This window comes from Callospermophilus lateralis, chromosome 5 (assembly GCF_048772815.1).
Source record: "Callospermophilus lateralis isolate mCalLat2 chromosome 5, mCalLat2.hap1, whole genome shotgun sequence".
Classification (NCBI taxonomy): Eukaryota; Metazoa; Chordata; class Mammalia; order Rodentia; family Sciuridae; genus Callospermophilus; species Callospermophilus lateralis.
In genome coordinates this window covers 44,719,148-44,732,465 of record NC_135309.1, presented here as the reverse complement: position 1 = coordinate 44,732,465, position 13,318 = coordinate 44,719,148, and the positions used below count along the sequence as shown (strand labels likewise).

The following is a 13,318-nucleotide window of genomic DNA, read 5'->3' as shown; positions in this document are numbered from 1 at the left end:
AAAAGGCAATATATAATGCCTAGAAACAGGAGTAGACAAGTCCAAGTAACAGAAGTCTGAGGACAGGTCATAAAGAGACCTGCTCTAAGTGTGACAGAAAGCCTTTAAAGAGTTTTTAGTAGGGACTGACATGAATTGACATATGCTGTTTTAAAGGTCACTCTGGCTGCCACATAGAAAATATAATGGGTTGAGGGGAAAGGAGAGAGAACAATTAGGAGAGTACTAAGTTGAGAGATGATGACAATCTATTTTAAAGTAGTGCTTACAGATGGTAAGAGGTGATAATTTCAAGATATATTTTGAAGGTACAGTAAACAGCATTTGCTCATAGCTCAAATATAGGACTTAAGAATAAAAATGAACTTAGGCTTAGACAACAGTAATTACATGAATATTGCCATGCACTTCAATAGAGAAACAGGAGAAAAAATGATTTAATAGGGGGAAAAATCAAAAGTCAATGTTTATTAGACATTTAAGTGGAGATGTCAAGTAGATAACTGGATGTATAAGTCTAAAACTAAGGGAGAAGTTGACACTGGAGTTCAAAATGTAAGCATCAGCTTATAGATGATTTAACAAACATGAGGTACTTAATGCATGACAGCATTTATGATAGAATACAGATGGAGAAAAGATCCAAGTACTAAGTCCTAAGAAACAGTAGAATAAGGCATCAAAGAGACTGAACAGGATAGTAAGATAGGAGAATCAGGAGAAAGCAGTGTCTTGAAAGTCAAAGAGAAAAAGTTTTGAGTAGGAGGGCAGAAGACCAACTATGTCAAACTATGAGAAGGAAGTAAGACCGAGAAACAACCTTAATTTGTAAAAAGGCAGTCACTAGTGATGGTGACACATTCAATAGTAGGGAAGAAAGACTAACTGAAAAAGTAACAAGAAAGAAGGAAAAATAAAATGTACAGATAATGAAAATGGAGAATTTTTATAAAGACCAGAAGAAAATGCAATAGATAAGGAATAGGAGTGTGTGAATGAGGTCAGGACAGGAATTCTTTTTTAACTCTTATTTTAGGATGGGTGGTAACATGATTATATGTTATCAGAAATAGTCTGGTAGAGGACAATATGATGCTGGGAAGACGGATGATATCGTTGGAACAAAATTCTTGAATAGACAAAGAGGAACAAGATCTAGTACATATGGGAAAGGCAGATCATCTAAGTGTATATATAGGTGTTTACAGTGAACAAAGAATTAGAACAAGCCATTTGAGAGTTATATCACTTATATAAAAAAAAGTAAATCCAGTATCCCTCCCACATTAAATCTTTAAAAAGGCAACACAAGGTCAATAGAACCTTTCAATTAATAAACTAATTATACGCTAATCAGCCAGAGACATGTTTTTTTTTGTTTTGTTTTTTCCTTTTTAGTTTTGTTTTTAATTATTCTCAGGACAATAAAACCTACCTGGACTCTCCACTCTCTTATAATGGTAAGGGTTGATACAAACTTCTTTTTGCTTAGATCCAAAAGGAAATTCACAAATATCCAATGGCTTTAGCTCATGATGACTCTGCAAATCAGGCCAGCGCCAAACACGACAATATATAACATGAGGTAAGCCCTTCCTGTGAGAAACCTGTAGGCGTCCATCTAAAGATCTGGGAATAGTGACACATTTGCTCGGCTGTCCTGGACTGCTCAAGGCTTTCTCCAGTTCCTCCATGGCACCCTTTTTCTTTTTCAGTTTTTTCACCAAAGCATCGACTGCCTTTTCTGCCCATTTTTCCTCCTCATCACCTTGTTTCCAGCCCAACAATCGCTTCACTGCTGGACTAGTAAAAGAAAACAAGCTGGCCATTGACGTCATTTGATACAAATCTTCAGAGACCTTCCTGTAATCAAAGTCAGTAGCTACTGAAAGAACAGATCACAGGTGAAAAGTCACATACAGGTCCTAAGCAGAAGGTCCAATTAAAGAAGGAGGAGTGACATTTATCTTCACAAGTGCCATATGCTTCTTTCATTGGTTCAAGTCCTAAAAGAGAAAGCAGGAAAGGATCCTAATTTAAACCAATTCAATTTACATATATTTAAGTCAATATAACTGAAAAATGTGTTATTTGTCACTAAGAACAGAAAAGCATTACAAAGTAAAACAAAAAACATAAATCTAGAAGAAGAAATTTTCTCTAAAGGTTCTGTGACTTCTTACTTCCTTCTTCACAGCATGAACAAATAATTAATCGACTGACAATGACATACCATAACCAAGAGTAAAAACAGGCTACTTTACTTTCTATATATTATCAAAAACAAAAACAAAAACAGACTCTATTTCCTTTGGTCAAGCTACTAAGGCCTAAAAGAGTCCTCTAAGATGTGCTTATGAAGTTCTTTCCTTCACCAAAATTCATATATGTTACATGCTGTCAATTCTGAACATGACATGTCCTGAGGTAATCAAAATTCCCTAAAGTTTTTGTTTGTTTGTTTTTGGTGATACTAAGGATTGAACCCAGTGACACTCTAGCAGAGAAGCTGAGATTATTCAAGTCACATTATCAGATGCAAATTATATTAAAAGTTGTCATAATATGTACCAAACTCTCAAATCAGTCATAGTACATATAACTGCCAGAAAGTGAAAAGTGTCTATTTTTTAAAACTAAGAATGCTAAAGAGATTTAGAGAGATTAAATATATGATTCAACCCAAAGAAGTTTATATTTTATAATTTCTACTGGCTTATATATTTTATGCATATTAGTTAGTGAAGATGCTCCATGCAAAATACCATTCTGACCCACTAAAAGTTCTTGGTGATGACAAGAGCAAGTGATACACAGTGGCGTTCTACTGCTAAGAGTGGGTAAAAATCCCTGTACATCACTATACAATCAACTACAGACAACATGCACTTAGTGAAACATTTAAAAAAAGAATGTCAGTAACAAAAGATACTTCCTTTCTTGTGCCATTTTACCAACCAATGCTGTAGCCTTTGAAAAATGCTAGCAAATTCTATAGTCAAGATTGTTCTAGGATGGACCACATCTTCCCAGAAAAGAATACATGCACTCAGTTAAAACCAGGTAACCCCCCCCCCCACACACACACACAAAAAAAAGAAAAAACTGAGTTAAACATCAGGAATAATTGCTGGTTGCTTATTATGTGCCATATACTATGATCAGCCATTATGGAGCTTAAAAAAAAAAGAAAAAGTCACACCAAATAGGTTTCTTCTTAAGAACCAACAGATTAATTCATTCAGCATATACTTGCTGAGAGTCTGTAAGTGCCAGGAATTGTTCTGCATGCTGATGGTGGTGACTAATAGCAGTGGCTGTCCATACTGCTAAGCTGTAACCATGGGAGAGGGGTGCAAGAAACTGAAGATATACTTCTAATGTCAGGATCCTGTGTAGGATGTTTTTGCCAGGCAAGCAAACCTGGCTACATTAAACTAGAGATATAACAAGAAAAAGCATATTTTTCAGTAACAGGCATATATAAAGGAGCTATAAGAAGAGCTGATCTCAGTTATAGTTACATTGAGGATGTAGGACAAAATCCAACTGGGATCAGAAAGTAAAGGCAATGTTTGCCTCAGATGAGAAAAGAAATTCCAAAGGCAAAGAGACACTAACAAAAAAAAAAACAACAACAACAAAAAAAAAAAAAACAGGCAGACATAAACAGAGCATTTCCTGACCACAGAGAAGAAAAAAAAGCCTGATGATTGAGATTTTATTGAGGAATACAAGATCACAGTGGGGTCTAGACAGAAGAGGTGTGTGTTTGTGTGTGTGTGTGTGTATGTGTGTGTGAAAGAGGGAGAGACATGAGAGGAACTTAAAAACCACAATTCAGAATATACAGCTCATTCTAAATGATTATAGAAACAATACGATTAACTAAGTTTAAATGAGATATAGTATAAAAATGCTATACAACCATTAGAATAACATAGATACTATAACTTTTAGGGAAGGTATTTCTCCTTGTTTCCCCATCTAAATTACAACTATTCAGGGTGCATAGAAAGTACCTAATAAATGTTAACTATTCATCTATTATCATCATCATTCAAAATATGGGGAAAAAAGTTAATTGTGTATATAAACAGAGAATAAGCATCAGAAGGCTATGTACTAAATTATTCATTGCACTTATCTCTGGGAAGTGGCAGAAGAAAGGGGTCCTGTATACCTTGTTTCATATACTTCTCTACTGTTTTAACCTTTTACCAACAAGAGCCTATTAAGGCATTATTTAAATAGTGCTAAAATAAAAACAGTATCTAAAATCAAATTATAGTAACAGAATGAAATTAAGAGTGCTCACTGGTACAAAAACCAAGTTAAAAAAAAAATGCCTACTAGTAGAGGTTAATACGATGGTGGTCCTACAAAGGGATTAACAACTATTAGAGGGATTTCTACTATCCTGATACAGTTTGTGCTTATAGTTCTAGATGGTTATATATAAGATTTCAGTTTGTGAAAATTCAACTGGTTGGGTACTAATTATAGGAACACTTTTCTGCATGATTTTAATATATTCTGTTGACACATAAAAAGTGAACTGTGATCTGATTTCTCCTCCCCATTCTCTCCATCATCAGTTCCCCATCTCACAGGTAATCCCTTTTATTTGCCTTTAATGTCCTTCCAAAGAAATATTACATAAATAAGCAAATGTGAATGTATATTTTTCTTTACATAAGTAGTTGCATTCTGAAAAAAAGTACAAAAAAGTGTTGAAATTTATCTTTAAGATCTTTCCATATTAGATGCAGATCTTTATCTAGAGTTTCCACATTCTTCTCTACAACACAAAATTTCAGTGTAAAATTAATTCAATTCGTAGGACAAAGCATAACATTTCCCTGCTCAAAAGAATCATCTAGTGGCTTCTCATGACACTCAAAATCTAAACTCCTTATATTATTTTATAGGACCTACATGATCTGGCCCCTGGCTTCTTCTTCCAATCTCATTTCATAACCATTCTTCCAGTTAACTCTACACTTAACTACACTTGACTTCTTTCCATTTCTCAAGGACTCTAAGGTTATTTCTACTTCAAGGCCTCTGCACTTGATATTCCCTCCTGTGGAATTCTCTTCTCCCACATCTTAACATGGCTCATTTTCTCAATTAATTCATTTGCTCACATGACAACTCCTGAAAGAGAAATTCCCTGACCACTTTATCAAAAATAGATTTCACTCCACTTCACAAAACCCTATCCCAACCCTGTCCATCCCTCATAACATTTACCCTAAAAAACTTGATACCATAGTATCAATTTTATTTATTTACACTGTCTTCACCACTGAAATTTAGTAGGGAGATAATCTTATCTTCACTACCCACCACCAGATCTCCTGGACCTAGAATAGTGTCTATTTATAAAATATAAACCAGTGAGTAAAAAGAAGCAACTTGCAAAAATATGTGGACACCACCAGTCAGAGGCAGTGGCCCATCCATGTAATCCCAGCTACTCAGGAAGTTCAAGGATTTGAAGTTCAAGGCCAGCCTGGGCAACTTGGCAAGACACTGTCTCAAAATAAAATAAAAGGGGCTAGGGATACCAAAATCCTAGAATGTTCAAGTTCCTTATATAAAATGGTATAGCATCTGCATATAACCTATGCACATCCAAATATATACTTCCTCATCTCCAAATTGTCTATAATACTTAATACCTCATGTAAATGCTATTAATTAGTGGTTATACTGTATTGTTTAGGGAATAATGAAAAAGTCTGTACAAATTCAGTACAGGCATAATTTTTATTTTGTAATACTGTTTACATTAGTGGTATTTACCAGTACAAAACCTGTGGATATGAAGGAGCAACCATACATAATGTATATAAAATTTAAAATAAAAATTGTCATTATAGATATGTACATATATAATGAGAGAATAAAAATATGGATAGAAATGACACACACTAACCTTATACTAAATACTAATTGTCTCCAGTGAGCAGGGACAGAAGGATGAAGATAGAAAAATCTTTAGTTGTTTTTTTAAACTAGATTTGAATAGGCAAATCATGAATTGTGATAAATTTATAGAAAAGTAAGAAAAAAACCCTTTAAGTATTTCAAAATTCAAAAACCCACTAGTTTTGATTTTAAAAAATAGTATAATGAAAGCAGAGAGGAGATCAGATTCTACCCTTCACTAAGGGCAGGACTAGGTATCCAGAGAGGGTCATTTCAAAGTCACTAAAATGTTGAAACAATAAAGTAGTAATGTATATATGATACATACTTTATAAACTGAAGAGTGCTATTTGAACACAAATAATGATCATTACCGTTCAGAGGGAAGAGCCAAGACTTAAGAGACTGGATGAATTTATTCACAATCTAACCACTCATCACTGTATCACTATATGTATTCACCTTCTGATCAGCTCAAATTCCTATAACTTGTCTGCTTACCTATATCTTCCAAGAGAAATCTTAGTTATCCTTAATGATAAGCTCAAATCCATCCCTTCCTATGAAGAGTTTCAGCACTACCCTACCCTAAAGAAGTTACTATGGCTATGCTAAGAAGACATTGATAAGAACTTATCTACTTCCTCAAATGGAATACAAAATCCTTCTAAGAGTCTGGAGTACCTGGCATTATTCATGCACTGAACTGCGTACTTTAATGAACAGTCATTGATTTTTCTATCAGGTGCTACCACGGTTTGGATATGGTTTGAGTGTGTCTCCACAGAAGCTTAGTCTTCAATGTGGTAGTGTACAAGGTAAAAAAAACAACAACAACAAAAAAAAACTTTAAAAGGTGGGACGTAGTAGAAAGTAATTGGGTCACTGGGGGTATTGTCCTTGAGAGGGTCTAAGATAGTTCCTGTGAGACCCTGAGTTAGTTCTCCCAAGAGCTAGTTGTTATAAAAGAGCAAAACTGGACCCTCCCCACATTATGGCTTCCTGTCATGCCACATAAACATTCCTTCTCACATACACTTCCACCAGGATGCCATCTGCTGTGATATAAAATAGCCAGGAAGAGCCTTGCAAAAGCTAGTATGATACTGTTAGGACTTTCAGCCTCCAAAACTGAAGCTAAATAAACTTTTTGTTTTATATGTTACCTAGCCTCAGGTATTTTGTTATAATAACTAAAAAAAGGACTGCTATAGTTTGAATATTGAATATTCCCCAAAGGCCCACATGCTAAAGGTTCCCAGAATGTTGCTATTGGGATGTGAAACCTTTGGAAGATAAGGCCTTGTGGGAGGTATTTAGGCCAATGGAAGTGTGCCCCGCAAAAGGAAACTGAGGGACTCCAACCCCTTTCTATCTTTCCTCTATTTCCTGGCTCATGAGGTAAGTAGTTTGCTTTACCATATGCTCCCATTACCATGTACTGCCCTTGCCAGAGGACCAAAGCACTGGGCTACTCAATCTTGAATTGCAATCCCCAGAACCATGAGCCAAAATAAACTTTTCTCTTTATAAGCTAATTGCCTCAGATATTTTGGTATAGTGATGGGAATCTGACTAATACAAGGGCCAAACTGAGTATACCTTAGAGATAACTTGAGCTTTTGCAGGCAAGTGACTAAGATAATTGAAAATACCACTAACAGAAATAAGAACATTCCACAGGTATATTTGTCAGTAGAAATGAATGATAAACTCCACTGGGAAAGATCATGACTATATTTGCAAGTTTAGCAAGGTAAAGATGAGAAACATTTAAAATTTTTCACAGAGGACTAAAATAATAACAAAAAACTATTTTTCAACAGTGAAAAGATCAACAAGTAAACACTGATAAAGAATGTTAAAAAGACAGGCCTAGAACTAGATACAATGGTTATTTCAGAAAAGTAAACATATGGAAGAGTTCAAATAAAATGTGAACAAAGAAAAGTCCAGTGATTTTGGAAAAATGGGATGCCATCAGTCAAAGTTCAAAGGATTGGCTTCATAAAGAACAATGAGTATCAGATTTTCAAACCCAATATTGAAAACAAGTCTTTTCTTAAAATTACCACTGGGAGAGGGGTCAAATCCTGCACTCATCTTATGCATGTTTGAAGGAATTCTTCCTAAAAAGGTTTTATATACATTCCAAAACTATGTAAGTGATATGTGTGACTCATGCAAGTACTCATTATCTAAGTTTCAACTTAAAAAGTTATAGCAGGAATCAAAATTCATCCCCAAAATTTACTAGTTAACAGGCAAAAGATCTGAACAGATACTCCATAAAAGAAAATATCAAAATGGTCATTAAATGGAAAAATGGGCTAAATACCATTAATTAGCATACAAATACAAAAAGAACACATACACACACACAAAAACAAACAAACAAACAAACAAACAAACACAGTGAGATATTACTCCATATTTACCAGAATGGCTATACTTTAAAAAGAAAGATTAAATGTTTGTGATAAAACACAGTAACTGAGATTCTCATATACTGTTGGCAGAAATAAAACTTAGCCACTTTCGAAAATTGTTTGACAATATCTACTTATGCTAACATAGATTTCTATAACCCATTAATTCCATTCGTAGGTATATGTTTAACATAAATGAGTACTGTTGCCCAAAAGACAGGTACATGCTTACAGCATTTTTATTTATTATAATAGTTCCAAACTGGAACCCAAATATCCATCAACAGTATAGTGGGTAAATAAATCATGGCAATAAATTTGTAAAATATAAAATTTCATGGCAAGAAAAAAAACCCTAACAAACATAAACATGGATAAATTTCACAAATACAATGCTGAAGGAAAGATTGCAGATTATATCATTCCATCTATATAATATTCAAAAACAAACAAAACTAACCTATGTCATCAGATGCTATAATACTACTAAAAAGAATCCCAAGAGAGCCTTGTAAGGCACTAAAAATTTTCTATATCTTAATCTGGGTGATGATGATATGTTTATATACATAAAGCTTCATTAAGCTATATACATTTAAGATTTGTATACCTCATTATACAATATACTTTAATTTTTTTAAAAAATTTAAAATTGACTAGTGAATGATCATTTATAAAATGAGTATCTCCTTCACCTTAATGGCTTATAAACCATGAGATAGTAAATTTTGCAAAAACTAATAGATTTCATAAAATTTATAAAATGATGGTAAAATAGTGTTTATGTTGATTTTACTTACTTATAAACAATCAAGCTAGTCTGTTACTGTTTCTTGGTACAGACTAAGGACATGAGTCTCCAGGGTCAGGAACAAAGGACTTTATTACTCATGGCACAACCAGCAGCATAAATATCAGCATTATTTAACCTCTTTGCCCTCAACATGTAAGAGTGTGATGCCACATGGTCTTAATAAATGGTACTTCTACAGTGGGTTTGTACATGCAAAGAATATGGATCGTGTTGGATCTACTACTTTTATACTAACACTAGCAAGCTATTCTTTATGGAGGTCATAAGAGTAATTTGACTATCAAAGGATTAACAGAAGTCCTTGGAGAAAAACATCTATATATGTTTTAACAATACTTTTGTAAAAATATTTTAATGCTAATGTCACAGATGTCAAACCCAAGGATGTCATGCTATCAAACTTCTTTGTGAGAATAATTAAGTCTATCCTTTAACACTTGATTCATTCATCCTTTGTTCAATGTAACAATGTTTATAATTATAACCAAATATTTTCCCCAAAATTTAGTTAAGAAAAACTTTCAATCAGACACCTTTTATTAATCATTTAGTGTGAAATGTTGGTCTACATTTTAAAAGATTTTATTTTAAATGAGTTTCTTCCTGAACCAATTGCCATTAGTTCACAAAGACTTAAATGCAGCAGTTTTTTCCTAATGACTCAGTTATCATTATGAACCTCTATTACCATGCTATACTGGAAACGCAATGAAAAAGGCATGGAACATAGACTGCACTGCTACTGACTGAAGAGAAAAAAGGGCAATAAACCTTAAAAGATCACTTACAGAGGTAGACTTTTGGACATTTGACTTTTAAAAAATAGCCATATCAAAGATTTCAATAGCTTCCTTTCTTAAAAAAATCAATTATTTAAGCAAAATAACCATAATATTCTTTTGATAATAATAATAAGAGTAATTATAAAACCACTAACATTTATTGAGCACTCATTATGCCAAACACCATTAAGGACATTACAACATTTAGAAACTGAAAATCATTAAATTCAAAACAGCCATATGTGGTAAATTGCATTATTCTCATTTTACAGATGAGAAAACAGGCAAAGGGAGACTAAATATAATTTGTTAACTTGTTTAGAAAGGAAGAAATACAGTTAGGAATTGAACCCTGGGAGTCCAGCTCTAGAACCCTCACTTACACAAACTGTATTACTAAAAGAAAGTCTCTTGCCAATGAAGATTCTTCCCTTAAAGAGCCTCTCTTAAAGATCCAGCTACTACACTATGGAATGTTATTCAACAATTAAAATGAAGAAAGTATTGATATATGCTACACCATGATTAAACCTTAAAAAATGTTAAAGACAATCACAAAAGCCTACATGTTGTATGATTCCATTGCTATGAGATGTGATGTTAAGAATAGACAAATCCACAGACACAGAAAATAGATTAATGGTTGCCAGGGAGTGGGGGAAGAAGAAAATGGGAAGTGACTACTAATAGGTATGGGGTTTCTTTGTTCAGAGATGAAAATATTCTAAAATTGATTATGGTGATTATTCAACAACATAAAATTCTTGTATACTATAAGTGGGCAGACAGTATAATATGTGAATTATATCCCAATTAAGTTGTTTATACTTAAAAAATTAAATTGTTCATATTACAGCAAGGCTCACATCCTCATTCTCTTATGCATCAACTGATTTTATTTAAATAACTTTTTAAAAAAAAAAAAGATCTTCCCTACTGTTCTATTCCTTGACTTCTCCAAAATATCCAAATCATTGTATATTGACATAAATTTATAAAGTTTAAGAGACCAAGAATAATACAGTTCAATGTGCTTACTTTCAAATTGATTTAATACATCAATGGACTTTTAACCCAATCTTCTCTCATTTGAGCTAATTAGTAAAAATGACAGGTCTATCAATGCATGAGTGGAAAAACAAAGTGTTTCTCTTATTATACCTTATAACATAGAACACTTCAGTAACCAAATGTAGGAAAGAGTTTTCCCCATACTCCAAGACACACATACTTCAGATCCCATAGGTTGAAGGCCTCATGCCAACAAGACTCCCTTACCTCTTTCTGATGACAACTGAAAACTCGAAAGAGATTTTTTTTTTAACTATGCTTCAGAAGGTCCACAAATTTTCTAGAGTGACTCACAGAACTCAGAGAAACACTTACTTGTACTTATTTATAAAGGATCAGTACCAGAGATTGAACTCAGAGGCACTTAACCACCAAGTCACATTCCCAGCCCATTTTTATATTCTATTTAGAGAAGGGTCTATCTAACTAGGCTGCTTTAGGGCCTTGCTAAGTCGCTAAGGCAGGCTTTGAACTTGCAATCTTCCTGCCTCAGCCTCCCAAGCAGCAGGGATTACAGGCATTTGCCACCAAGCCTAGCTGTAAAGGAGGACATAAATTATCAGCCAGATGAGAGTTCACAGGATGAGGTCTAGAAGAATCTTGCAAGCAGAGCTTCCATCCTCATGTAGTTGGGGTACGTACACCACCTTCCCAGCATACAGATGTGTTCTTGTCCACCTTGCTGGAAGCCCTCATGTGTTTGGCTATCTGTAAACTCATGGAACCATTATTTAGGCACAAATTATTACATCACTGGAATTGATTTAACCTTCAGTTCCCCCTCTTCCTCCCAGGAAGATTGGGAGATGGGGCTGTAAGTTCCAATTCTCTGAACACATGACTGGTTCCCCTATCAATAAGCCCCTTCATTCAATTGTTACCTAAGCTCAGGTATGTTTGAAAGAGCTTGTCATAAATAAGACCACAAATGTTGCAGAAACAAAAAGTCCAAATATTTTTTAAAAAGATACTCTTATTGTCTAGTCACTTGGGAAGAGGCTACAGGAACTATGAGCCAGGAAACAAGGAGGACCACCAATATATAAATGGAATAGGAAGGAAGAGCAACTAAACCATTAACATTGTAAAGTGAAAAAGAAAATATTATATACTTACAAGACTGCTTAAGAAGACATTAACTGGGCTGCAAGTGGCCAGGAACAATAAAAACCAGAGGCTTAGCAGAAATCCTACCTCAGATAAACTCTATATCCTCTGCTACCCCCTAACACAAATACACTGCAGAGAATTTAATAAGATCTTGTAGATGAGGCATGGGTTAACTACTAATCATAATAGCACAAATTTTTAGAGTGAATACCAAATAGAAATATGATAATCTATAATTCATAGTTCACTTAGTGAGAAAGGACAAGAGCAAGAAAAATCAAGTTAAAAGGAGACAATCAGTCAAATGGACGTGAAGCCAAAGGGAAGGGCACCACCACAGAAAAAAGCCAAACAGGGAAAAACTGAATACAAAAGCCTCAAACTGACAGAAGTAATCCTATGGGCAGTGCAGTTCTTTATCATCAAGAAGATAAGTTCAAAAACACATTTCAAAAGACAAAAATGGTAACAACGCACGACCAAGTAAAAGACTAACCAGGTGGGCAAAGAGGGCAAATCGAAAACGTGGTAGTAAGCCAACCATAAGAAGAACACACACACACCAGGGCAGTGATACACAGACCAGTAGAGACAGAAAAAGAAAAGATATGAAGGGATTACAAATAAATAATTGATAGTACCTTAGTGATCAAAGAGGGCAAAGAAGAAAGGAAAGGTTTAAAAGCTGAAAGAATAACGATATAACTTACAAAAAAGGGAAGTTTTAGTTATGGCCAAAAAGGGGAACCAGTCATGTGTTCAGAGGGGTACAAAAAAGCAAGCACTGACATACATTCATGAAGACACAAAATTAAAGCTCAAGTGAGAAAGAATAAATATGTTGATTTGAAGGACCATATGAATAGATATGAGAACTGAATCTTTGACAGTAGATACTTGATTTTTTTCAAAACTTTTTGGGTTCTTACTACATATCAAGCATACTACATGCTAGGAACTTCACTTAAATGTACTACCCATAATCTCTAAATTCTTAGTAATGGGAAGAGAGAAAGAATAAACAACTTCATATGGCTTTTGGCACATCACTTAACTTTACCCAAGACTTATTTCCATATGATAGCCAATAGAGATACAGCATTAGAGAAAGAACAGGAAGCACAGAGGATCAGTAACTGAGCAGAGCAGACAGGAATATTTGCTACTCCTTATGT

At 34.3% G+C, this 13,318-nt stretch overlaps 1 protein-coding gene across 1 annotated transcript in view; it reads right to left on the bottom strand.

Annotated features, from left to right (window-relative positions):
• Positions 1-13,318, bottom strand: part of Smad5 (SMAD family member 5) — a 43,861-nt gene that overhangs the window by 20,777 nt on the left and 9,766 nt on the right. The window contains exon 2 of the mRNA XM_076856647.1: positions 1,436-2,006. Within this exon, the coding sequence (XP_076712762.1) occupies positions 1,436-1,838 (403 nt within the window). The 5' untranslated portion in view covers positions 1,839-2,006. The remainder of the gene's footprint in view (positions 1-1,435; positions 2,007-13,318) is intronic.